Here is a 27,972-nt window from a genome sequence, read left to right as displayed (position 1 = left end):
CAGAGTTCATCTCCATGAAGCTTTTCGGGCTCTGAACCCCTAATTGTTTCTTTAGACTCGTGCTTAGGCCGCCCTAAATGACGGCTTTCACTGCTTTTTGTGTTACATCACGGCGATGAAGCGAACACAAAGGACTGAATTAAAGACGCGGACTATTGGAGCCTGGAGACGTGGTGTCGTTCGGGCTCGGCGCAGAAGGGAAAGTCCACAGCCTGCAGCAGAAGGCTCGGCGAGTGCAGACAACGGCACATCTGGCCTCTCGCATGTGTGCGTTCCTCACAGCTTAGCGAATGGCCCTCCTGACACCATCGAGAGGTCCTGCTCGCCCGTCTGCCTGATTTAGCTGGGATTTAAACACGCTTTTAACCCGGGTTCTGCGTAAGGTCACGGTTAAACGAACCGCCTCGCACTTTACGCCGGGCCCAGAAATAAAGCAGGCTAGTTTGAGATATATAGAGAGGGATTAGGTGCGCCGGTGCCAGTGGGAGGTGAAGATGTTGCTCCGAGGAGTCGTAAGTCATCCATGAGAGGTTTTCGGGGTTCTTTCAGGAAGGAGGGTCGGACTGGAGGGGAAGAATGCCCCCCCTCTCTTTTTTCCCTTCTTCCATTACTTTAATTGTTTCCAAACCGTTCGGCCTTGGCGGTGCCCGAGTCCACGCTCGTACGCGCACATGCTCAGACCACACTTAAAATTCCTGGGTGCACAAGCCCTTAATCTTTCCTCCACTTTCGCTGTCACTTGGCCGTGATCAGGGTGATATACGGCACTAAGAGACGTGCCTGGAGGAGGGGGGGTGCTTTGAAGATCGTAGCCAAAAGCAGCTTGTCTGTGTGTGTGTGTGTGTGTGTGTGTGTGTTGGTGGAGGTTCCTATAAAAGGCATAACGTTGTGCACGTCGAGGATATTGCATCGTACACTGTATACATCAAAATACTTATTGGAAACGTCACCATGACTGAAAAGGTCGCGGCTCTTTGTGCTTCTCTCCCTGAACGTAACTTCCCAAATGAAACCGAGGGAAACTGCACGCCCCTGATTCCGATGCGTCTCTTTTTCCAAATCTTTGTCACTGGTTTTAACGCCCCTCGGAGTTACTCATTGTTTTTTCTGGCTCTTCTCGGAGCGCGAGGCTGAGGGCCCGGTTTACAGAAACTTCCTACCCCAGGTCCTGCGGTACTGACAGACGGGTTCAGGAAAGCGCCGGTGCTTCCAGGTGTTCCCAGACCTGCTGTGACCGCGACCGGCACGAAGCGATTACTGAAAATGAATAAATAATAAAAAACATTTTATTTAATGTACTTTTCCCAGCTCCTGTTTCCTGATGCCGATAGATGGATTGGTGCTCTAAAGTGGGTGTATTTATGCTCACACCCAGTGTTTCCCGGTAGACCCTGAGCCACCACGACCCTGATCAGGGTGGAATGGGTACTGAAAATGGATTTTCACACAGACTAAAGCAGTTCTGAGGTAACAGTACTGTGGGAATTGCCACTGAGCTGCCACCCACCTATACTGTACATCTGTGTGTCTGTCTTTTTACTTTCATTCTTCCTTCCTCTTCCTTCTTATAGCTTCCTTCCTCCCTTCTGCTTACTTCCTTTCTTTATTACTTCCTTTTCCTTCTTCTAGCTTCCTTTCTTCACGTCGTCCTCTTCTGTTCCTCCTCTTGCTTCCTTCATTTCTTCCTGGCTTCCTTCCTCTTCCTTTTTTTTAAACATTCTTACTTCCTCTTTTTTCTTTGAGCTTCCTTCATTCACTTTTTCCTCTTCCTTTCTTCCTCTTTTTTCTTTACTCTGACTTCCTTCATTTCTTCCTGGCTTCCTTTCCTCTTCTTTTTTTTCTATTTCACTTTATTTTTTCTAGCTTATCTTCCTACTTCCTTCCAATTTCCTTCTTTTATCTTCCTACCTTCCTTTTCCACGTTCTTCTTTATTCCATCTCTCTGATCTAGACATTAGCGTGTAGCGTTATCGTGATATGAAGATTCCTACATGTGCTGTTGCTGTGAGCTTACAGGGCTTTTAAAGGTAAATGAAAACACACAGAGGCAACGTTCTCCAACCCCACGCTGACCCGGTCGCTCTCAGGCTGATAAGTCAGTGGGCGAATACCCGGGAGGAAAGCAGCTAGCAGGACCGTGTTCACTCCGAAAGGTCAAACACAGAGACCTCGGCGTGGTGGAAATGATTTAAAACACTGAAGTCTGAACCATCTCCACCAGCTCTGAATGTTCACAGCGGTCAGCTAGAGTAAAATAATCCTCTGCAGTGTAAACTACTCAAACTGAAATAAAAAGACGACGTGGGTCATTAACAGAAGTGGCTCTATATTTACGGCTCAGTTTTACAGAAACATGCTGGATAATCGGGCTGGAATGATCATGGGATTTGTTCCTGCTGGAGATTTACTGTAGGGAACTTAATACCTCCCTCCATACTCGTCAGTGTTGCTTTTTCTCTAAATCTGCCCGACTCGCAGGAAATGGTGAAGTTTGGGGTAAAAAAAAATCAAGACATCAGCGCGGCTGCGTTTCCTCTGGACTCGGGCCTGCGGACTGATATAGAGGACCATCGGGGGAGAAGAGAGAGCGAGAGGGGGGAAGGGAAGGTCATCCATCAACAGGGTGGAGAAAGAAAAAGGGAGGAAGGGTTCAGAGTGTTTTTACTCGGAGGGAGAGCCATACATCATCTGGAAGAGCTGTCACCCAAGAGTCTGTTAAAATATACTGGAGTACGAGCGACGGATTCCTCTACAGGCCGAGCGTAACTCAGCGCCGCTCCCAGGATGTGTTTTCACAACCGCTCAAACACGCCACAACCGTAAACGACGACCCATCTGAAAGAGAAAGTCCCAGACAGACAGACAGAAGGGTCGCCGGTTCGGTTCCTACACAAAGCACTGTGGGATATCAGCTCAGGCTCTTTCAGTTCTCATGCCCCCGGTGCCCTCGTGCCCTCCGGCGGGGCACTTCTGTTTTGTTTGGTCTTTATCTAATTCCGGAAACTTTTCCTGACGAGCCACATAAAGAGGAGACGAGTGTGATGACAGGCGTGAATGTTGGTCAGTTAATGATGCGACTTTATTTATTTAATGGTATTTAGCATCATGAGGAAGCTAGCGCGTTAGCACTGTCAGAACTTTAGATTGATGTGTTTTTACTCCACACGACATCAGAATCAGACCTGATTATTAATATTTATACAAATATTATATCAATTAAATAAATAAACTTTATTATTTCTTATTTTAAAATAATAAATTATTCATTTATTTTAGAATGTTTCGCATAATTCAGTTTACAGTGACCTCATTATTAACGATTTAAATTGTATTTCATAATAATGTGGTTTAAATGGAAATGGTTTTGTATGACTTATTTATTTATTTAAAGTTTTTAAATTAACATACATAAATATTTAACAAAATGATGTAATATTTAATGAAAATTTTAATGTTTAATTTTTAATTTTAATTTTTTGTAGTCCAATCTCTAATTATTATTATTTTTTAATTTCTTATTATTCTTAATAATAATAATAGTTTGATAATAAAAATAATAATATAATAATAATAATAATAATAAATGTTTAATAATAATAATAATAAATGAATAATAATAATAATAAAATAATATAGTAATAAATAAAAATTATATAATATTAACAGTAATAAATAAAAAAATAAATGATAATAAATTAGTAATAATAATAATAATTATTATAATAATTAGATGATAATAATTGTTATAATTATTATTATACTATTACTATTATATTCATTAAATTATTGTTATTATTTTATTATCATTATTAGTGGTATTATTTTATTATTAAATTATTATTATTATTGTTATTAATTTATTATTATATTATATTTATTTTTTATTATTATTATATTTTGTTATTATTATATTATTATTTTTATTATTATTATATTTATTTTTATTATTATTATATTTTATTTTTATTATTATTATTTTTTTATTATTACTATTATTATTATTATAACAACATGGATTGAACCTTGGTCACAGGAGCTGTGCCACTTTGCTGCCCATTTGTTACCATTAAAAAAAAAAAAAACATTTCAAATGTACACTACATGGCCAAAAGTATGTGGACGCCTGACTATAAGCTTGTTGGACATTCTAATCTTAGACACTTACATCAGTCAGAAGAGCGTCTGAGGGGTCGAACACTGATAAAACTGAGGAGAAAAGAAAAATACTCATTCTAACCGGTGTTACTTTAGCTTCCACATCACCTTCACCACATCAAACTCGGCTGGTCGACCTCAATTACAATCAAAGTTTTGATTAATAAAGTATTAAAGGTTCTAACGTTCTTCAGAACATCGAGTTATCCCACAATGCCCTGCTTTACATGCACACCTACGTTCCTGGGAATTTCAGATTAAAGCGTGGACCCAGAACTCTCAGCGGCTCCCCTGTGCTTGTGAGGGAGGTGAAAGCCAGAGCCAGTTATCAGGATGAGATCATGAACTTGGTCAGCACCTCCAGAATGAAATCTGATCCGGTTTGTGCTCCCAGCTCAGGGAGCTCATAAAGTGTTCCATATTCCACCCAGCGCCTGCAGAGCCCCGACTACAGGATCAGACCTGCCGTGTTCGTTCCCCTCACCTCATTCCAATCCCACCGCACTTCAGCGCCCCGTCCACTTATCTAACGCAATAAAACAGCAGAAATGAAAGTAAACACCCGGGTGGACAGGACGCGGCCCTCGCCGTGACAGACATGTTTCTTTTGGCAGCCGACTGGAGCTGAAGGATTTTAGGGTTTTTTCTCTCTATTGTTCTGCTCGGAGTAACACAAACACGAGCGTTTCCTGTCCGGCGCTGATAAAGGAACCAGAATTCTGTCACATACAGAGACACAGAACCAACGCCGAGGAGTCACGGCGGGATTAGTGCGGTGAGATTAGAACCGTGTGATGAAGCTGTAACACGCCGAGAGGGTTTAGCACCTGGTTTAAGGGCCCAACGAAGGTCCATCAGATAAAGTTATTATTAATACATTTATGTTACATTTACACGTGCAGCAGCTGGCAGAGAATTTGATCAGATACAGTTATGACTGAATACAATCTGTGCCATTAGGGGTTACGGGCCTTGCTCAGGGGCCCAACTGTGGTACCGTGGCAGTGATGGGTCTTGACCTGGCATGTCATTTATTCAGCCCAGCACAAATATTTATTTTTATTTTAATGATTAATTTTCCAGCAGGAGTTTTTATAATCATAATTATTTTTTTTAATTAATACTAAAAATTTCATCAACCCTTTAAATATTGGCTGATTTTATGAACAGATCAATGTATCAGCCCAGCCATAACATTTATTTATATGTTGTTTTTTTTTCTTTGTATCATGGGATTGTTCCACTTTATAGTTTAGACACTTTAAATGGTCAAGATAATGCAGGTTTTTTTATTATTATAAATAATAACATTATTATTACTATATAATTATTGTTGTTGTTATAGGTATTACAATTATTATTGTCATTATTATCATAAATAATACTACATCTATTATTAATAATATCATTAATATTACATCTATTATTATTATTATTTACATTGGGATTATTTTAATTAAATTAGTTTAAATGAATTTAATTTCAGCAGATTAATGATGTGTAACACGTGTGCCAAAGAATACTGGACTAAACTCCAGATCTCTGTAGGATGTTGATGTAGAAATCGGATGATTGTTGACTTTAGACCTTCATAAGCCTTCATTAGGAGATATTACAGCTTTAGTGCTGAGATCCACCACCAACAGATCCACAGTCTCTCAGCTGGGTTCTACTGACGAGCAGAAGCTCATTAATAATATAAAACTATTATAATAGGACATGAGGCACCAGTTTCTACATCAGCGTGTGTTTATGAAGCTCATGTGGCTGCAGAAGATCTGATTTTAAGTTCTGATCCATCTGACATTAATAAAACTGGACTGAAGCACTTCCTGTTTAACATCACGTACATGAACACGTTTCAGAGCCTTAAACTAACGTAACAAAGATCAGAACATATTAAGAATTCACTGTTATTTTATATTAAATATTACACTTAACAGACTTTAGTTTTATTACATTTTACTTTAGTTTTTACAAAAAGCTCTTTTTCTTTAGCATTTAATTCTGATCTATATTGTGTTTATCATGTTTTTTTTAATCAGTGCTTGTAAATCTGCTCTTAATCTGATAATTTCCTCTCAGATTAACTTTAACCTGCAACTAAACCCTAAATCATCAACTCCAACTGGAACTCCAGAGCAGATGAAGGTGTCGGGGTGTTTGCTGAAGTGTTAGGACAGGAAGTGTGTGTGTGTGTGTGTGTGTGTGTTCGGTGGGGGGTGGTATCAGTGATAAGTGTTAGTGAAGAGTGTGTGTGTGTGTGTGTGTGTGTGTGTGTGTGTTAGGTGTGAATGAAGTGTGTTGAAGGTCAGGAGGTCCGAGAGATTCGTCTGTAACACCTCAACACTACAAGTGTAGAAGTAGTGCAGGAACCAAACTCCCCATCACACCAACCAACCAACCAACCACCCAAACAACTGGTGCTGCTGGGACATTTACCATTTTTACCATTACTATTCCCATCATAACCATTTCTACTATAACCGTTTAATTCATTACCATTTCTATTATAACCATTACCATCATAACCATTTCTACTAAAACCATTTCCACCAGAACCATTTCCACCATTACCATTCCCATCATAACCATTTCTACTATAACTGTTTAATTCATTACCATTTCTATTATAACCATTACCATCATAACCATTTCTACTAAAACCATTTCCACCAGAACCATTTCCACCATTACCATTCCCATCATAACCATTTCTACTATAACTGTTTAATTCATTACCATTTCTATTATAACCATTACCATCATAACCATTTCTACTAAAACCATTTCCACCAGAACCATTTCCACATTACCATTTCTACCAGAACCATTTTTACCATTTTAATATAACCATTTCTACTATAACCATTTCTACCATAACTATTTTTACATTACCATTATAACCATTATTAACATAACCATTTTTACATTATGTTAGTTTTACAGTTACCATTCCCACAGTTTCCATTTTTTTTACTGTTACTGTAGAAAGAATTTGATGTTTGAGTGTTTTGTAGACCGCACAGCGTGTAAACACGTATATGATAACGTATATAAGGGAACAGCAAACATATCTGTATATTTTAGCCTTTTATCGTATCTTCAGAACGTCAGGATTGAATTTGAATAAAGAAGAATGTTCCCGTATCATTCAGTCACAGATAAAGAACAGTCGGGAGGAATTATTATTACTGTATTATTATTATTATGTGTTTTTATTATTTATAGAACGTGAAGGTGTAAATAATCAAACGACAGATGATTCCGTTCTTTCAAACCCAGCGATATTTATTTCATTTGAAGCAATAACAGCAGCAGCTCCATCCTGGAGCCTTCAGACAGAACAGATGATTCAGTATTATGTGGACATTCCTTCAGTGTGTCGTCAGTAACACTGAACTGATCGATACTGCTGATCACAGGGACGTCAGTCCGTCACGTCACGGTGTGGGTTTGAGAAACGACTCTCTTCTTTTCCCATGAATATAAAACCATAAGTTAAAACATAATTTAGAAGCCACAGAGCTGTAGGTAGTATTTACAGTGAGGGGGAAGGAAAGAAGGCGTGGCTTTAGTCCGACCGGAGCCGCCGACGAGGACGGGGGGAACGGGGGGGGAACGTTTTCCTCCAGCCGCACCCTTAAAATCCTGATTCATCAGAACGTTCAACATGGTCCAAATCCTTCATCATCAACTCCTCATCTTCAACTTAACACACGAGCTAAACGGGCTGAGACGTCAGAGTCCGAGCGTGACCTGATCTGCTGAACATGACGCACTCACGATCATCTCAGCGTGGGTTCCAGAACTACACTTTACAGGGTGACGTTCTCATGCAGCCGGTGGGAGTTTTACTCAACCTGAAGCTCTTCCGATCGCTCAGACGTGGTTTATTTCACTGACTGGGTGCTTGGGAATCCGGCTACAGCAGATCTGCACAACGTTAAAGTCGAGTGATCATCACAGAAGAATGCAGCACTCACTTCAGCAGCGTGATCCAGGATCATCTAAACCCGTGATAGATTTCTGTCTCGGATTTTAAACGCTTAGAAACTCTCAACATCAGATTTCATCTAAATGTATTTCATAATTAGACTAACGCGCTAAAAACCCAACTTGGAACCGAATTCCATGTGAGATAAAATATGATAGTATTTTATAATTCCATGAAACAGCTACAGCAGTGTGTGAGGAGGCTGGGTTAGATGTGTGAGCTGGTGTGGCTGGTGACAGCAGTGCCCGAGCTCTGGGGGTTTGAATCCCAATCTGGGCTCACGAATACACAAGGCGCGTGGTGTTACGTGAACCTGGTCAGTGTGGGGACACATCAGTGCACCCTCAGTGCAGGTCCCAAGCCAAAATTCTGCCTAATCGGATATGTGGAGGAATGAGCTGGTGTGTCGATGCCTGACGGGAGCAGCTTAATAAGTAAACTTAGTAGAAACTCCTAAAACATGAATTTTTTGAGAGATATGCGACAATAAGAAGGTCTGATAATGTTACAAGCCTTCGTTTCCACACTAGGCTGTGACTAAACTGTAGACTGAACCCATTTTTTCTGCTCAGATCTTGTATGGTTTAGCATTCTACCGGATCCGCTGTAGCTAGATTTCCACTTCTAATGAAAACGTAGTTTTAACGTCGAGCTTATTTGATAAATGAAAACACTTGGGTATCAGTACCGGAGCTGTAATGAACCCTGAGGGTCACGCCGCGTATTAAAGTGTGTCCGAGGGTTTCGGAAATGAACCCGATCTTCTGTGTAACGCTCGGTAACGTGAGAGAATCCACAGAAACGGCGTGTTAGAAAATAAAGACGAGGTTGGAGTGAAGAAAACTCCCAGCGGTCGTCATTCCGCACGGCTTTGTGGCTTTTCACTTCTGGCCCTGCTGCGAGACCGTGGAGGTTCTCGCGTCTTTATTTCTGCGAGTCTGGCTCGTTTTCCCTCCCCCGAGTGAAGAGCCGTCGTGAATCGATACCGCAGCACCTCGGCCTGCCATCGTGAGTTACGGCGGCGGGAGGCGAGCGGTTCCTCGCTCTGTTCCAGCTCTCGTTCCTCTCCGATTCATCCGTGTCCTCGGTGTGTGGAGCCGGGCTGAAACGTGAGCGCTCCCTGTGACATCCTGATCGGTACAAATCACACCACGTCCAGCTTCTAATACCCCCCCCCCCCCCCCCCCCCCCCCCGACCCCATCCCATCCCATCCCGACCCCGGCCCTCCCCCCGCCTGCCAGCCTGAGAGCGGGCTAAATCGGACCGGCTCCGTTTCCTGGACCTGATTCCAAGAGTCATTTATCTCTGATTCGTTCGGGTGAGCACAGCTCCGATCAAGCGGGACCTCTCGGAGGAGACCGTCCTTCAGTCCTGGATGAGGCTCAAAGCCTGTCGGTGCCTCTAACGTTCAGACTTTGTAGTAGATGTTGGCGGGGTTCTGGGGCTCCATTTCCTGGACGATGTAGACGGGGTGGCCGTAATCGCCGCTCACTTTCTCGTAGTGGGGGCAGTAGTAGCTGTCGGAGGCGCGCAGGGGGAAGAGGACGTCGCTGCGCTCCGAGCCGTTGTTGTTGTCGCCGCGTTTGGGGACGGTGTGCGGCGCCAGCCGGCCTGTGGACTGAGCCGAGTGTTTGCGATGGCGCCGGCGCATGAACACCACCAGCGTGACGATGATGATGAGCAGCACGACGGCTCCTGAGGCCACGCCGATGAAGAGGGCCACCTCCGACCCGGACACTCCCACAGACTCGCCACTCTTACTCTCTGGGACCAATTCTGCAAGAGAACGGAGGAGTCAGATATAGTTCTGTTGTATGTAAGCAGTTGTAGTCTAGGGGTTAAGGTACTGGACTAGTAACCGAAAGATCGCTGGTTCAAGCCCCACCACTGCCAGGTTGCCACTGTTGGGCCCTTGAGCAAGGCCCTTATCTCTCAATTGCTTAGACAATATACTGTTTAGTAACATTTGTGCTTTATAAAAAGTACGTTTGTAATTACAATGTGCAGAATTTCGTTTTTTTGCAAACAATTGTATCATTACTGGACTTTTTTTAGATTTTAGGATTTATAAATAAATAAATAAATAAAATACGTTTTACATCAACACGTTCTGTCAGGTTGAAACGATCACACTGTTTTCCGGCTTTGTTTCATTTCAAGTTGTAACACCTTGTTATAATGGTCAGGGTCACGGTGGGTCAGTTTCTCCCCAGAATTACTGGGCACAATGCCAGTCATGCCTGTATGTAGACACCCGCTTTACTGCTGCACCAAAAATTTAAAGTTCACAATTCACCTCACTTGCGTGTCTTTGGACTGTGGGAGGAAACCGGAGCACCCGGAGGAAACCCACACAGAAAGGACCCCGGACCGCCCCACCGCAGGATCGAACCCAGGAACTTAGTTACCCACCCAGCCACTGTGCCACCCAACAAACTGCTGGTAAAATAATAAAGGAACTTAGTTCTTATCACTTAATTATTAAAATGAATGAATCAGATTTGGACATTTAGGAACTTTATAGTGTAAATTGTTCTAAATGTTTTATATCCCTTTATCCTCAGAACGGATCAGAGTTTCTGAGAGTTTTGCTCGTTTCTACAGAACATGATGAATGAATTTTGGACATGAATGAAACGATAATGTGATGGATCTGACTTCATGGCTCCAGATCAAACCGGGAGAGAAAAATAGAAACATTCCAGTTGAGCTGGACCAAAATCTAAAGCCAGATTTGTAAAAGAATGGGAACGATTAATAGGGATCGAGTGTTACGTACCGACTTTGCTGACATCGTTCTCTCTGCTGGAGGTGCTTTGGTGCTCGTTGTCTGAGTATTTAGGAGAGTGTTCTTTTGTATCATCAGGCTCTGAAATAAATAAAACATAAAGTTATTATTTATTCACGCAGCACTAAAATAAAGCAGCACTGTTATTTGTTCGTCATGTTCAGTGTTGGCGGTAACGGAGCTGAAGCAGCAGAACTTCCTGACCGGGGTTTGTTCTGCTCCAGGATTAACTGTAGAAATTAATGACTTGGCCTGAAGCGGGAGGAAGGGGACAGCCGGCGCAGCGACGGGATTCCCCACTGCACACGACATTTCAATTACACGCTGAGACACGGCTGAGCCGAGCAGCACCACTGCAGTGGAAATGAGACGCTGAATCATGCAAATCTGCTGATGTGTGGAGCCTGAGCGCAAGAGTACATGTGTTCTGTGTGGAACGTGTTCCGTGTGGACCGTGTTCTGTGTGGACCGTGTTCCGTGTGGACCGTGTTCTGTGTGGACCGAGTTCTGTGTGGGTTGTGATTTGTGTGAACCGTGTTCTGTGTGGATCGTGTTCTGAGTGGACCGTGTTCTGAGTGGACCGTGTTCTGAGTGGACCGTGTTCTAAATGGGTTGTGTTTTGTGTTAACGGTGCTCTGAGTGGATTGAGTTCTGTGTGAACCAAGTTCTGTGTGGACCGTGTTCTGAGTGGATTGTGTTCTGTGTTGACCGTGTTCCGTGTTGACCGTGTTCCGTGTGGACCGTGTTTTGAGTGGGTTGTGTTTTGTGTGGACCGAGTTCTGAGTGGACCTTGTTCCGTGTGGACCGTGTTCTGTTTAGACCATGTTCTGAGTGAACAGTGTTCGGTTTGGACCGTGTTCCATGTGGACTGTGTTCCGTTTGGACCATGTTCTGTGTGGATCGACTATTCTGTTTGGACCGTGTTCTGTCTGGACCGAGTATTCTGAGTGGACCGTGTTCTGTCTGGACCGAGTATTCTGAGTGGACCGTGTTCTGTCTGGACCGAGTATTCTGAGAGGACCGTGTTCTGTCTGGACCGAGTATTCTGAGTGGACCGTGTTCTGTCTGGACCGAGTATTCTGAGTGGACCGTGTTCTGTCTGGACCGAGTATTCTGAGTGGACTGTGTTCCGTGTGGACCGTGTTCTGTGTGGATCGATTTTTCTGTTTGGACCGTGTTCTATTTAGACCGTGTTCTGTCTGGACCGAGTATTCTGAGCGGACCGTGTTCTGTTTGGACCGTGTTCTGAGAGGACCGTGTTCTGTCTGGACCGAGTATTCTGAGTGGACCGTGTTTTGTGTGGGCCGTGTTCTGAGAGGACCGTGTTCTGTGTGGGCCGTGTTCTGTTTGAAACGTGTTCCGTGTGGACCGTGTTCCGTGTGGACCGTGTTCCGTGTGGACCGTGTTCCGTGTGGATGTAGTGATTGAATGTAGCTGACATTTCACTAAAGCTGAATTTTGAGACGTGAGGAGACTCACTTTGTCCGACACGGAGGACGAGCTTCATGGATTTGGTCTTGCACACACCTCCCTCCAGATTGTCCAGACCCTCTAAAGTGCTGTTTGATGTGGCTGGTGAACAGAAATAACAAGAAAATAAACATTTAATAACAGAATGGTAATGAATACAGAAAGCAGAATTAATAACGTCAAAGATTAACCGTTAAGAAAACAGGTTCGGTTAATGATGCTGAAGTTCAGTTAGATTCCGTTCCAACAGCTGATGGTTGACTGGAGCTGCTTTATACAGAACACGACTCCAGAACTCAAGATACTGATGTAACCTGAAGGATGTAAAACGTTCCCTGTATGGTAAACGCTAATACACACGTCCTCACGGTATAAACGTAGTGCCATACAGATACCAACACTTATTTCATCCACAAAACAGAACTGATACGTTTGAGCTTGAAAGATCTTGGGAGGCTTCAGCGCACTCACTGCATTTATTCAGTGGAATGCTGGGAAATAGAAAAGAAAAGAGAAAGAACAAAGAGAGAGAGAGAGAGAGAGACGCTCTGAGCTAATTCCTTCTGAGCAGAGCGAGAATTTCCATCCAAATATTTAGTCAATTCCCCCCTAAAAAAGCAGCTAAAGGAAACCGAAATGATTGCGTGTTTATGAGCTGCTGTTGTGTTAAATATCGTACAGAGGAGAGACGAGACCACGTCACCGATTCAGCGCCGGCCAGACATATACGATCACGTCGCGTCTGAGCTTCTCTTCAGGCTCTGAACGAAACGTGAGGTGCACCGACGTGCTCCGTGGGGTGGAACCGTTCGGATGTCGTCCGACAGGCTGCGGTCGACTCTAACGGGGGGGGGGGGGGCGATATTCGAGTTTCCTGGTCTGATGTGATCTCAGTGGGGTCGGACTATCGGTGCCGCTCTCTCCGGGTCGCTGCCTCTCCGAGTTAGTGACCTCGCCGACACTCCGACTCTCTCTCGCTTTAGTAAGATGGATCTCCTCGTCTCCGTGCTCCGAATGAGCCGCCTGATTTATAGGACGGGAAATTTGCCTAGCTCGGCATGAACTTCAGTGTGTGTGTGTGTGTGTGTGTGTGTGTGTGTGTGTGTGTGTGTGTGTGTGTGTGTGGGTGTGTGTGTGGGGAGGGTGTCTAGCACTGCAGGAGTGAAATTTGGGAGCTCCTCGGTAATCGGTGTTTGTTGTGCTATGCGCTTGTAAAGCCTCATGAAAATCATTAAAGCGTAGCTGGAGACAGACATGCTGAGCGTGCACACACACACACACACACACACACACACACACACACACACACACACACACTGTGATGAGGAGTTGTAATGAGGTCTGATGGAGCAGTTAGCATTTCTTAGTGCATTTATCTCACGGTGCAGTGTTGGTGGATTCCTGCTGCACTTATGCTCACTGCACACTTATTTTGGGAAGGTGCCAGAGATCCCTCCATCCTTAATCACGTGTCGCCTGCGCTCACGTAGCCATGAAAAATAATAAACGTTGAGATTATCTGTACCCCAGAGTGCATAACATTTATTATTTTGGAAGTCTCGTTTTTGGAATCTCGGCGTACGGGGCTGCACATGCGGCAGAGCTGCCGTGTCCCAAATACCATCCTGTCCACTAACTCATTATTCAGTCACAAACAGAGTCGTTCAAAGCTGGGCAGTCTGCTCTTGACTTTACTGAAATAAACAGAGAGAAAAAACAAATAAAAAAGGAAGAAAACTAAATTTAAAGAACTTAAAGGAGGAGAAAAAATGAGGAAATGAACTAGACAGATGAAAATTACTGGAAAGATCTTGAGAAAGATTAAAAAAGAACCCCAGAAGAGACAAATGATCGTTCACAAAAATGTCATTTCAGGAGAAATCGAGCAGGCAAGCAAAACTACGGGTTTCCACTTTTGAGTGATCACACTTTACTGTTGGTGTAACCCTTCCGCCTGAGTGAAGGTGCTCACACACACACACACACAAATACACAAATACACTTATATATATACACACACACACACACACACACTCGCTGAGCCTCGGGCAGTGCAGTCGGCCACAAAGCCACCGAGCATGCAGCGCAGCCGCCGTACGCGCACACACACGCACACACGACCACACATATACACAACATGGAAACATGTACTTATACACACACATCTGGGCGGTGAAGATTCATTTAGACTAAACATGTGCGGCCATGATTGTAGCCACAACCTCCAGCACAAAACTGTAGCAGCAGCCACTTCCACACACACACACACACACACACACACACACACACACGACCCACAGCGTGACACAAACCATTCATTTCAACTTTAACCTTTGTAGAGAAAACCCCAGACTATAGCACATTTCACTATACACCATAAACACATGCAGGGTTGCCAGATTTCACATACACCGCACCCGAACCCTTACATCTGTCTGTTAACTAGCTGACATTACCAAGCCATACAGCTAATGTAGCACGCACACACACACACACACTTCAAGACCATTTAGGTCAGATATCCAGAGCCCTGCGGCTGCAGACCGAGCTGCCTAAATAAATCCCATCAAAGCGACCTGGCCATTTGGAGCGTAAAAATCTTCCTCCTCGTACTCGGTTAGGAATGTGCAGCCCAGCCGGCTGTGGACACGTGCTGCTCTTGCAACACACATCGACCGCGCCACTCTACACACCGGAGTCCAGGTGTCCGAACGACTCCGGCTTTCTCTCTCTGCTCACCAGGCTGACCAGGGAGGAAGCGTCCGGGCCGGCGCTCGTCTCCTGAGCGTCGGTTTTGAAAAGACGTACAGCTTTACCGCACGAGTCCGTTTGCGCCAGGTCGAGACGAAGTAGTCGGCTGCTCTCGTTTACCGGCCCTTGGTCATACTGCAGTTGAAAGCAGCAATGAGGAGAAACCTTTCTGACCTTCCCTCCCTCAGACACACCCAGATATGTCAACTAAATGCCAGGCCAGTTCGGTAGCTGAGCTGAGATAAAGTGGAAAGCTTGTGATTTATGATATGAGAGTGCTGCATCGCTCAAGTGCCCATGTCTACACTTTCCAACTGATTATCAAGTTAGTAATTCAACTATTTTAATGCCTGACTGTAACCGTCACTTAGATTATTCCATCCGTCCGTCCATCCGTTTATTCATCCAAGCCCAATAAAGTGTAGTGGAGTTTGGACTGTACATGCTACGGAAGGACTGAGAGCTGCAGACATTAGTTATTATAGTAATGATCAGATTATCGGCGTGCACCTAAGCTCACGGCACGATAATGAAGATGAAAGTTTCCTGAACGTTGGTGATGTGGAGCGTAAAAACGTTAAGCTGGTGGAACGCCTTTGATCAAGCATGGAGCATGCGGGGCAGATGTTTCGAATGTATGCTAAACCTACTAATCATCATCATTATACTAATTGCTGTCCAATCAGAGCTGGAAAATCTGAGCCGAATTAATTGCATCAGAATTTTAAGCGCATTGAGGCTTTCATATTTTCATCTGTCGGCATTATAACGCACCAGACTGACCGGAACGGGTTCGAAGACGTGTTCAAATTGACGCTGTGCTGACAGAATAAAGTCAGAGTTTGAAAGAGTAAATGTTGGTCAAATTGATTGGGGCTGAATGAAATGAAAAGAGGGTAAATTACTAGCATGTTTACTGAGGTACTATGAGCTGTGTGTATTAGCTAACATAAACATAAGCATGCTCGCCAGCAGTTTAGATTCTCCAGAAACGCAACAAGCCTTGGATTAATTTAGAGCCAGAACCGGGGTGCAGTCGACCTTAGAGAAGTTTCTCCTCTCATCCGAGTCGCTTCATCGGTTCTTCAACGGTACAGAACTCAAAACACAAGTCGGCTTTTATTTAGAACGACTCCTGCACAATTCGGCCTGAAAACGTTTATAGACCTACAGCGGCTGAGATGGAATCGGTTTAGCATTTTGGTTTATGGTCTAATCAGTCACATTTGGCTGCCAGTGCACAGATGATGTGGTGCTCTTTGGCCCCACAGAAATACCAGAGTGAGCCCTGGATGATTTTGCTCGGTGTGCTCAGAGCCAGGATGAAGCCATTAGGGTTACGACCAGCCGGGACTTCTTTTGGAGCGATGAGACTTGTGCTATAGTGAAAGCTTTTCTCCACTCATCCCAAAACTTTTTGATGAAATGATGAAGAACTGATGGAGAGCAGATGAGCGGCGGAACATCTCCCAGATGAAAAGGATCTGAGCTAATTAAAAAGATTCCCAGCCAAGCTTTGGAGGCTGGGCTCTTAAACACGGGGCCCTTAATCTTCCACTTCTCAGCCCGACTGTAAGTTGCTTTGGACTGGAACGAATGAAGAAATGCACACGTGAAATTAAGTCAGGACCAGAAGACGTGTCGGTCGTGGGTCTAATCGGGCGGCACGGAGGATGTGGAAGTCCTCGCCTGCGAGCGACTCGAGGCCCCACAGGTTGGGGCTGAGCAGAAATACCAAGCTGAGCCTTGGATTATTTTACTAAGTGCTCTGAGAGCCAGAAACACAGGATGAAACCATCTGGACCTTCATGTCCGCTCTAGCTGAAGAACGCACATGCTCTTAGGGTGGAGCGATACTGCAAAAATAATCATATCGTGATGCCTACGATACATATTTCCTCAAATCTAGCACTACGCACGAGCTATGGTCGAGCACGCGGCACATATTAAAACGAATCGTCAATAAGCTTCCTGTAATCACTTTAACGTTACAGTTCAGCCTTTTTCTGGAAACAGATCATATGAAATTTGCACCAAACCCATGTTGACCACACTGTCCAATCCTGTCAGTGCCCTGTCTCTGTTGACGCGCTGCCTAAACATCCTGTAAATGAAACGATCTATTACAAACTTACTCTAAATAAAACAATTCTGTGTAAACGTTCTGACGTGCAGATGGTGCGACGCTGCTTCTTGACTCGTCTGGATAAGAACTGAGCGTTGATTTCTGCATCTGATGTTCTAAGTTGAAAGTAAGTGGGCGAGTTTGTCATATTGCTATGGTAACAAACGGATGACAACTTGGCACCAATACGGTAAGACTGGCGCCGCCAGATAATCAAAAGCAAAGAAGCTAAAGCTAATCTGTTGTCATATTCGTCAATCAGGTGAGAAAACCACGAGTACAGGTCTGCTTCAAGTGCAAATGCTATCAAACACTGAAACTATCACAACAACCAGGAGTTAAATGGAGCAAGAAATGTTTAACACTATGGAAACGACATCGTACATTTTATATATTACATAATTCAAAAGTATGTGAACTCGTACAGCCCTACGTACGTCCATATTAGGGCTGCACGATATTGGAAAAAACTGACATTGCGATATTTTTTTTTTCCTGCGATTATATTGCGATATTAAAAAAATGCAGGAATTTTCACCACACTATTAATAATAATAATAATGCATGTACAGTATCTTACTCTAAATAAGGGGCTCATCTGTGAAAAAGCGTGGTGCCTACAAGAGATACAAAAGATTATGACCAGCTGCATCTTTGTACTGGGTTGAAACTGAGCATTACACTAAGAAAGCTTCAACATCACATGAGGGAATTATTAACAGGATTGACAAAATGTGTCATTTAATATTTTATTTCACAATCAAAACCTCTTCAAGTAGTAACATTATTTTAAAAAACTATACAAACAAAAGAGCAGCTATATACACCTGTTCCAAATCCCAGATTTCTTAGTTACTAAGCACAATGCTGAGGCAGAACGAGTGAGACTCGAAAGCGTCCTTAGTGAAGAAGGCAATCCCAGAATACACTGCGGCATCTCTTCTCTCAAACGTAAATAAATAATTATTAATTTTTAACGAGTGTTTTTCTTTGCAAGTTTGGGCTTGTCAGCAAATGTAACAGCTTTCTGTACACGAATCGAGATGTTATATTGACATGTTAGCGCCGTCCCACCTCATTCCATTGCTTTTGATGGCAAGATGCTAAATGCTAAACGCGAAACCCGATGGAATCGGGCACGTTCCAATAACCTGCCTTCTAAGTCATTGACTTATTAGGATCCTCTCTACTGTGGCAGCTGCCTATGTACAGGGGTTGGACAAAATAACTGAAACACCTGTCATTTTAGTGTGGGAGGTTTCATGGCTAAATTGGACCAGTCTGGTGGCCAATCTTCATTAATTGCACATTGCACCAGTAAGAGCAGAGTGTGAAGGTTCAATTAGCAGGGTAAGAGCACAGTTTTGCTCAAAATATTGCAATGCACACAACATTATGGGTGACATACCAGAGTTCAAAAGAGGACAAATTGTTGGTGCACGTCTTGCTGGCGCATCTGTGACCAAGACAGCAAGTCTTTGTGATGTATCAAGAGCCACGGTATCCAGGGTAATGTCAGCATACCACCAAGAAGGACAGACCACATCCAACAGGATTAACTGTGGACGCAAGAGGAAGCTGTCTGAAAGGGATGTTCGGGTGCTAACCCGGATTGTATCCAAAAAACATAAAACCACGGCTGCCCAAATCACGGCAGAATTAAATGTGCACCTCGACTCTCCTGTTTCCACCAGAACTGTCCGTCGGGAGCTCCACAGGGTCGATATACACGGCCGGGCTGCTATAGCCAAACCTTTGGTCACTCGTGCCGATGCCAAACGTCGGTTTCAATGGTGCAAGGAGCGCAAATCTTGGGCTGTGGACAATGTGAAACATGTATTGTTCTCTGATGAGTCCACCTTTACTGTTTTCCCCACATCCGGGAGAGTTACGGTGTGGAGAAGCCCCAAAGAAGCGTACCACCCAGACTGTTGCATGCCCAGAGTGAAGCATGGGGGTGGATCAGTGATGGTTTGGGCTGCCATATCATGGCATTCCCTCGGCCCAATACTTGTGCTAGATGGGCGCGTCACTGCCAAGGACTACCGAACCATTCTGGAGGACCATGTGCATCCAATGGCGGTGCCGTGTATCAGGATGACAATGCACCAATACACACAGCAAGACTGGTGAAAGATTGGTTTGATGAACATGAAAGTGAAGTTGAACATCTCCCATGGCCTGCACAGTCACCAGATCTAAATATTATTGAGCCACTTTGAGGTGTTTTGGAGAAGCGAGTCAGGAAACGTTTTCCTCCACCAGCATCACGTAGTGACCTGGCCACTATCCTGCAAGAAGAATGGCTTAAAATCCCTCTGACCACTGTGCAGGACTTGTATATGTCATCTCCAAGACGAATTGACGCTGTATTGGCCGCAAAAGGAGGCCCTACACCATACTAATACATTATTGTGGTCTAAAACCAGGTGTTTCAGTTTCATTGTCCAACCCCTGTAGGTAGTAAGACAGCGAGGCGGCTCACTGGGTTGTTGAACACACTGGTAGATGCGTCATGGAAAATGAGAACGGTGTGAATTTTCGTTTTGTGTCGAGCAGCAAAAGTTCTAGCGTGACGCATTTGATTTAATTTGCATTAAGTGACATCGCACGTCCTGCCATGTGACTATCGCGCATGCACACGTCGCGATGTCGATGCTGAAACGAAATATCGTGCAGCCCTAGTCCATATATATTTTTCTGAGCTTATCGGTACGATAAAAGCCCACGCCGAGCCTAAAATACACACTGAAAAGCCAATTCTGAGGGAACTTTACAGTAATAATTTAAAGCGTGGTGGCGGTTGGTTCTGACAGGGTGTATTAGTCAGTAGTTAGCGTTGTCATTAGCGAGAGATGGCAACCTCGTTCTTCTGGCTGCAACGTTCCAGCATGGCAAAACATCAAACAGCTCACGTCTGTGTTGCTTTGGGGGGGAAAGACGCGTGATGTATCGCCTGCCACGTGCGGAGAACCCAGCACTTGAAACGTTAGACCTGAATCCATATTGTGCTGCACACGCCATTTTTAAAAAAGCGCTAATCAGCAGATTCGCCAGCAGCAGCGCTTGGCACGGTACTCACAGACGATGTGGTAGTCTTCGCCCTTGAGAAACTCCAGTCCCCACAGGTTTGGACTGAACTCCTGGAACTTCAGGGTGAACTTGACGTCCTGGTCGGGCTTGTCGCAGTTTAGCAGCACCACGTTTTTCTTCGATACGCTGCAGCTCTCCAGCTGCTCCGCGGTCACCAGGTAGACGCGGAAGTACTCGATGCGAGTCTGGGCGCCCTGGTCGGGCCTCAGGCGGGGACAAACGATGTCCACTTTGTCCCCGATCTGAGGGTAGAGGGTCAGGCCTTTACCAGGGACGAACCTGAAGAAAACAAACATAATGTTAACAGTGCAACAACAACAATAATGCAAATGGAGACAATTTAACATAATAAAGATGAGCACTTGTGCCAGCAAAAATCCTACGACACAAAGCGTTATTCCTGGATGTAAGATTCTCCACCTCCAGCCCTACAGAGATGCTATTACAGGGGCTGAAATGAACACCCACCGCTTGCTAAATGTTGGATAATTGCTGGATGATATCATTGTCACCCACCAGGTTTCTGTATTACAGTCTTATTTTAAAATCCAGCCTGCAAGTGTTGCAGCATTCTGTCAGCATCGACTGTCAAGGGCTGCATGTAAACACACGCTTACCATCCAGACAGATTAAGCATTAAACGTATTTATACTCGATCATTAGATTTGTTTAACTGTGTCTGCGATCTAACAGAGTTAATGACACACAGTGGACTTAATACAGTCTAAACAGTTTAATGTTTCCTGATGCGTCTACTGTATTGACACTCGGTCAGTAAATTAGTATGTGATTTGGGACGGTTGCCTTAGTCAAACAACGTACATCTCAAAGCCAGACAGTGTCTGGAGAGCTGACTTAAAAGCAATTTGTTTTAGAACAACGGTGCTACCAACCAGTCAGCAAGAAATGCACAAATTAAGAATTCAAATAATAAATAACAAGCAAGAAATGAGCAGCAAAATGAAACAAAAGTTGAGTTGTTCTTGTGCGATGCATAATAACACAGATGGAGGTTTGTGTATTAAAAATAAAGATTACACTACGTCACTACAGGGAAATTTAATCAAGCTGTTAATGACAATTAATTTTTTTAAGAGGCGTTTGAAAGATAAATGTTTATTATAATAGCATTTTCTGTTATCAGATTACTAAAGAAGCAACTTATTAAATAAATACTGATTTATCTCATTACTGACTGACTCATGTAGATGTTTTACTGTCTGATTATGCACTAAATGAATGATTTCTTACAGTTATTTAATTATATGAATGTAAAAAAAACTTCTTGGACATAAAATGACAAAATTTCTGCCAATTATTAGTATTTATTTCAGACGTTCTCTGTCCTGCGTGACTCAACATCAAAAGCTAAACGCCTGCCAGGATGAGAAAACTAAAAGGACATTAGTTTACATGTAATTTGTCTCAAAAGGTGTGGCTGCATCTTCCAAGAAAGAAACCTGATGAGACTGGGTGTTGTGGATACGAGGCCAAGAATGAATAGTTCAATGAGCAAATCAAAAGGTCATAAGAAAAAAAGAAAAGCGTGGCTAAGGAAATACCAACGCATTTCAAGCCAAAAGGAAAATATAATACTAATGTTTATAATTCCACATAGAGGTAAAAAAAAAAATCCTGTTTTGAAGGAAAAGTTCATTTCGGACCCAGAAGGCCTTGATGAGAATCAGATGTGCTGAGAACATGTTCTATCTAACAGGCATGGCGGAACGGTACAGTATGATCTGCACTCGGGGATCGCCCGCTCTCTACATCTGTCTTTATTAAAGTCGGGTTATTAGACGCCGAATCAAACTGGTTCCAGTTCTGTGAGCTGCAGGCATTTGTCAGATCAATCAGATCAATTAATTAGGAATGTAAATAGATCTGAATGCTTCCTAAACAACGGGCTCTAAAGAGGCTTAGGAACGAGCTGATTAAAATTCTTCCCCCAAATCCACTTTGGGCGCTGACCCTGGGGACCGTTACGAGCTAGCGGCTTCAGACAAAGCAGACCGGCTTTTGTTTTACTCCTGGAGGAAGCTGTGCGCTGTAAACCGGCCGGCGAATATCGCCGTGCAATTTCCCTCCGCCGGTTCGACTTTTTGTTCTTGACTGAATTGGAAAGTGGCCGTATAACAATTATGGGAGAGCTCTGGAAAGCGGTCATTTGCAAATCTGTAAATCTTCCCCCAACCTTTTCGTTTTGGTTCCTTATTAAAAAGCATGCAAACCATTAACATTCCTTTACTCTCACGCTGCTCGCTCATTTGCACATGTGGACTGCACCCTAAACGTTTCCATCTAGTGAATGTGACACCAGAGTTCACTAATACAGCGTGAACACATCTGTTTCCTTTTCTATGCTATTTCCTAGACTAACGAGAACGATTAGCTCCGTTAAACACCGAGCTTAATTCTGCCTGAGCCCGTCAGACTCTCGGGGGGCGACTGCTAAAGGACACTGTAGAGGCAAATGGTCTGATTATGATTTCACGCACTTTAAGTCTTACTTGGCCTGTATCTGTTACGTTGTCCTGTATAGTTAACGTGCATGGTGCGGATAATTCATTGTGATGCACTTCAAATATCAATAAAACACAAAACTGCATTAATAATTCATCGCATGCATCAGGACAGCACTCTCACAAGGATCGGCAAGAAGCCTAGTAAGTGAGTCAAATATGATAATGCTGGTAAACTGTGAGAAATCACCAATGCTGGCAGGATATAGTGGATCAAAACATGTAATATCAGTGCGTGGCACATCAGTAATCTTCTTCCTTGTTTTGCAGGCTGGATATCTACCGTGTACGTGTAGGAGGCTGAAAACGATCAGACCTGCAGTAAGCATCTTCTGCACATTTTACGACCCTATAAAACAAACAATACTGAAAGACTTCCACTTTTAAGGCCCATGTGTATCCTCGTAAAACCATCAGGAGCTGGAAACACAAAAACACTAAAAAGTTTCGCTCTCCTGAGGGTCCCTGGGTAGTCAGGAAGTGTTAGGGCCCCTCCTTCACCCCCCTACAGCTTTAACTTGGCTCTACAGACCCTGGCGGGTGGAGGAAGGGAGGTGGGGGGGGGGTGTGGGCTTGGTGATGCAAGGATTGATCTCTGAACCTTGAGAGCCTTTTGTCTTCAAATCCCCGTGACAAAAGAGTTCCTGGAGCTCATGAAAAGCCAACACTGGGATTTTCGGGGGGGTTTGCATTAACAACAAAAACTTATCCCCATCTAAGCCGAGTTCTTGCTTTATTTGACAGCCCAATTACCTGGAAAAAAACGTTATCCTAAAAATCTACGTGCTCAGTCTACAAATGTCTTATTTCGGTCATGGAAATTCTCATGTCAGTGAGCTCTAAATATGGATGGGGTTTAGGGGGCCCAAATGGCACGCTTGAAGCCACCTCGAGGTGTTTTATGCCCAGAACAAACCTTGCCAACAGAGGAGGAAAAGTTACTTACAAAGCCTTTATTTGGTCTCGTAATGACGCATTGTAAAAAAAGTAGCGTTAAAAAGAAACAGTCGCAGTATTTTTCCTCACTCGACACCTCCAAATATTTGACTTGATGGACTAAACAGATGGTGAGAATTATGGGGTTGCTTTCTCCTTGGAGGACACATGCCAGGCTGACTTTTTTCCAAATGTGTCCAAAATAAGGGACGACGGAGACAGCTGTCTACATGCGGTCTTCTTAATGAGAGACCAAATATCTGTCTGAAATTCTACCTGTAAATGTAACCTAGCATAGCAGCGATGTCCGGTGGGTGCATAATTTAACGTGTCAAGGATTAACAATATCAAGTCAGTTAAATATTGTAAAATATACTTTCTTTTTTTTTTTAGCAAATTACTTAACATTTAATCAAAACTTTTTTAATTTGAAATAACAAAGACTTGGAATGTCACACTGTTCTTATAATTTATAAATTTGAACATTAGGCCATATTACACTAAGAGAATCGTCTCGGACGCATCATCGATCTGCGAATTTCAACATGCAATTATAAAAGCTGTGCAATAAAATTATATTTCTACCACACATTTCTGGGGCATGTTTTGACTATTTTGGACTTGCTAATAAGGGCTTATGTAAAAAATAAAATAAATAAACCTATGTTACAAGCATTCAGCATGATCTTACGCAACAAATGTGAATTTTTAATTTTATATTGGATTTTTATTGTAATTAAATGGCGAAATGTGTTTATTAAAGATGTTTAATAAAATTACGGACCTTTCTTATTTTATTTTGACACTTTTGGTAATTAATGTATTGAAAAACGTAACCAAAAATAATGTAAAACGAAATTGTGTATCTTGTTTCCCCAACATATAATGCAAGTGAATTATTACATTTACAAAGAAAATCTGTGGAACGTGGCTCTTTATGACATTAAATAAAATACTTTAATAGATTTAGCTCCTGTAGAAAAATTTATATTATGAAAATTGCTGGCTGGCAGTTTTTTTTCTGAATATTAAACATTATATTAGTAAACTATTTTGTTAAGGTTTGCAAACATTTATTAGACAACATAATAATATTTTTCCAACACTTTTTTTGTTGTTGGTCATTTGTTGTGTGTTACGTATCCTAATATATTATGTGACCATATCATACAGTTTAAATGCCAAACCAGACGCCAAATCACCTCAGATTCATGCACAGTTGGGACACCCGTGGTCAGATTGTGTGGTTATTTTGGATTGAAAGTAACCTAACACGTTCTCCACAGAGAACAAACCTTTACACACATATACAGTTACTACATATTTACAGAACTTACCATATTTTTAAAAAATGAAGATACATTTCTACGTTTCTATTTTGTTTTTTGTATGTTGACAATTGCATTACTTTTACATGCAAATGAAGCAGGGAGGGTAAACTTTTGCACAGTCTTATGAAAAACATTGGGTTTTTCTAACACGCAGCAAGTTTAAGAGGAAAAGTCAGGTTTGGCTATTTTAAGGATATCACTGTCTGTCTCAAACAGGATAAGAACTCAGAGAAGGGCCAAAACTGGGAGTCGAGTTCTGGCCCTGCCTGACATAAAACCAATGACGTCACTGGTCCAAGTTTCTTTCTTTTCTCTATTTCCATTTTATTTTCCATTTCTGGCATTTAGCAGATGCTTTTATCCAAAGAGACTTCCAGTATACAGTCTAAGCAATGAGGGTTAAGGGCCTTGCTCAAGAGCCCAACAGTGGCAACCTGGCAGTGGTGGGGCTTGAACCGACAACCTTCTACTTACTAGTCCAGTACCTTAACTTAACTACTAGGCTACAACTGCCTTTCACATAAATAACTTTGAGGAAAATATATTACAATTTTACCAGGTATTTTCTACTCCTAAAATAGTCAACCAAACATGACTGTGTAGATTTAGGCAACGCAACAGATGTATATTTGTGTGTATATATGCGTGTTTACAGTTTATAATATATATATATACTTATATTTGTATATAATTATCACAACTCTTATAGCATTAGGTCGCACAATATATTATGTTCAATTCTTGCAGAACTTTTCTTGTCACTTTTGCACACTTGGTTCACTTTAAATTGGGCAGCTGTAGCCTAGTGGTTAAGGTACTGGACTAGTAATCAGAGGGTTGTCGGTTCAAGCCTCACCTCTGCCAGGTTGCCACTGTTGGGCCCTTGAGCAAGGCCCTTAACCCTCAATTGCTCAGACTGTATACTGTCACAACTGTAAGTCGCTTTGGATAAAAGCATCTGCTAAATGCTGTAAATGTAAATCTAAACTGCTTCTATTTTTAAATTATATTTTAAGTTTCTTTTTTTCAATTTTTCTAATTTTTCTACACTTTTCAAAACATTTCTATTTTAAGTATGAATATATTTGGTCTATTTTGTAATTACTAATGTGGGTGAGCAGTCACAAAAGCATTTCACTGCCAGCTGTACTGTGTATGATTCTGTATGTGACAAACAAACCTTGATTTGACCGTCAATAAAAGTTTATTTATAATATGCTACACAAATGAACATTAATTATGAATCAGTCCACGGCAGAAACATTAAACTGAGTTTGAGACTACTTGAGATATTAGGAAAAAGTTGTTCTACTCACTTTGTGTTTGATGTGTTCCAGTAAATGGATTCTAGAAGTGTTGACACGGAGAATCTCAGTCTGCACACGGTGACAAAAAGTAAGAGCTGAAACCTCCACATCAGATCCATGACGCTGGAAATCGGATTACTAATCAAACTCGGGATTAAAAACTTGACCAGGTCGATAAACTCGTTAATCTCCGGCTGTGTGAATCAGACCCTGATTATTATTATTATTATTAATTCTGGAACATTCCGGTTATTAAACTGACCGTTATGACGGTTATAATTCAAAATTATTTGAATCGTCGCGAGCTGCAGATATTCCAACTGTCTCTCAGAGCATCTTCTGGTAAAACCAAGTCAAAAACGCGTGTAGTTCAACAACCGGCGTCTCTAACAGACTCAAACCCGAAGATAATCACTGGTACTTGGTAGAAGCTTCAAGCTTTCACGCAGTTAGTCTGTTTTTAAAGGATAAAACAGTTTAAATAAACCAGTACAGCTCCATCAATCCCTCAATAACCTGCTACTGTTTATAACTGCGAGCGGCTCACAGTGCGCTCGAGCCTTCAGAGCTTCATAACCCCGCCCACTGCTTAAAACCACGCCCACCCCCCCCCTCACACATACACGCTTTGTTCTTCACATGTACCGACTTCTACTCTATTTGGGACGCGAACTTTACAGCAGACTTCAGATATTCTGTGACTGAATGATTGGAATACAGAAAACGTGTACGAATTTGAGTTGATTTAGTTTAGTGTTGGTTTTCTTAATGTTATGCATACAGCAATGTGATATACAACATGCTACAGCTGGTGGTAAAGAAGTACAAAATGAATGCACTCCAAGTTAAGTGATTATTGTTCAAATCAGATCAATCAAATCAAAGTTTATACACAATCATACACTGTACACATTAGTAAGTACAAAATGGACAAAATATATATTTACACTAAAACATAGACTTGTAAAAATTGTAAAAAAAGTGTAGAAAAATTAGAAAATTGGAAATTGGAAAAATAGAAGCAATTTAAAGTGAACCAAGTGTGCGAAAGTGACAAATAAAAGTTGTGCAAGAACTGAACACAATAATGTATGTATGTGTATATAAGTATATTCATACACATGCGTATGTATGTCGATGTATATATAGATATGGCTATATTGGCCCAATTCAATTCAATGTGCAATACTCGCCACTCTATCACGTTATTATTTAATATTTAATCTATATTTAATCTGTACCATATACTGTATACTTGGAACTGCACCTTCCTGACTTTTAATTTCATTCGTTTATTTTCACTCAAATCCATCCTCATCATTAATAATAATAATGTTTGTGCTGGGTTGTTTTTTTTTTCGAATTTATATTGTATTTTTGTATATTGTATATTGTATATTGTCATTTTTATAGTGTGTATTTGATGTATCATGCTATCTATCTATCTAAACATATTGTGCAGCATAATACTATGAGAGTTCTACATATATATATAT

The 27,972-nt window shown here is 42.3% G+C and overlaps 1 protein-coding gene across 1 annotated transcript; it reads right to left on the bottom strand.

The window, feature by feature from the left end:
* Positions 1-9,388: 9,388 nt before the first annotated feature.
* efnb2b (ephrin-B2b) lies at positions 9,389-26,800 on the bottom strand. The gene is made up of 5 exons (XM_063009857.1): positions 26,486-26,800; positions 20,370-20,659; positions 12,421-12,513; positions 10,933-11,022; positions 9,389-9,929 (listed from the first exon to the last, which is right to left on the bottom strand). The coding sequence occupies exons 1-5, from the start codon at positions 26,593-26,595 to the stop codon at positions 9,562-9,564; spliced, it is 951 nt and encodes a 316-aa protein (XP_062865927.1). The 5' UTR covers positions 26,596-26,800; the 3' UTR covers positions 9,389-9,561.
* Between the last annotated feature and the right edge of the window lie 1,172 nt (positions 26,801-27,972).

This window comes from Trichomycterus rosablanca, chromosome 15 (assembly GCF_030014385.1).
Source record: "Trichomycterus rosablanca isolate fTriRos1 chromosome 15, fTriRos1.hap1, whole genome shotgun sequence".
NCBI lineage: Eukaryota > Metazoa > Chordata > Actinopteri > Siluriformes > Trichomycteridae > Trichomycterus > Trichomycterus rosablanca.
The sequence above is the reverse complement of the archived record's forward strand: the minus strand, read 5'-3'. Positions and strand labels throughout refer to the sequence as shown.

What these genes read in the sequence shown, in the direction of transcription:
- efnb2b (XM_063009857.1), bottom strand. Translation starts at nt 26,595, where the DNA reads ATGGATCTGATGTGGAGGTTTCAGCTCTTACTTTTTGTCACCGTGTGC. An exon ending in TGGAACACATCAAACACAAA is followed by an intron (nt 20,660 to 26,485) that starts GTGAGTAGAACA and finishes TGTTTTCTTCAG; the next exon opens with GTTCGTCCCTGGTAAAGGCC. An exon ending in CGAAGACTACCACATCGTCT is followed by an intron (nt 12,514 to 20,369) that starts GTGAGTACCGTG and finishes TCTGTTCACCAG; the next exon opens with CCACATCAAACAGCACTTTA.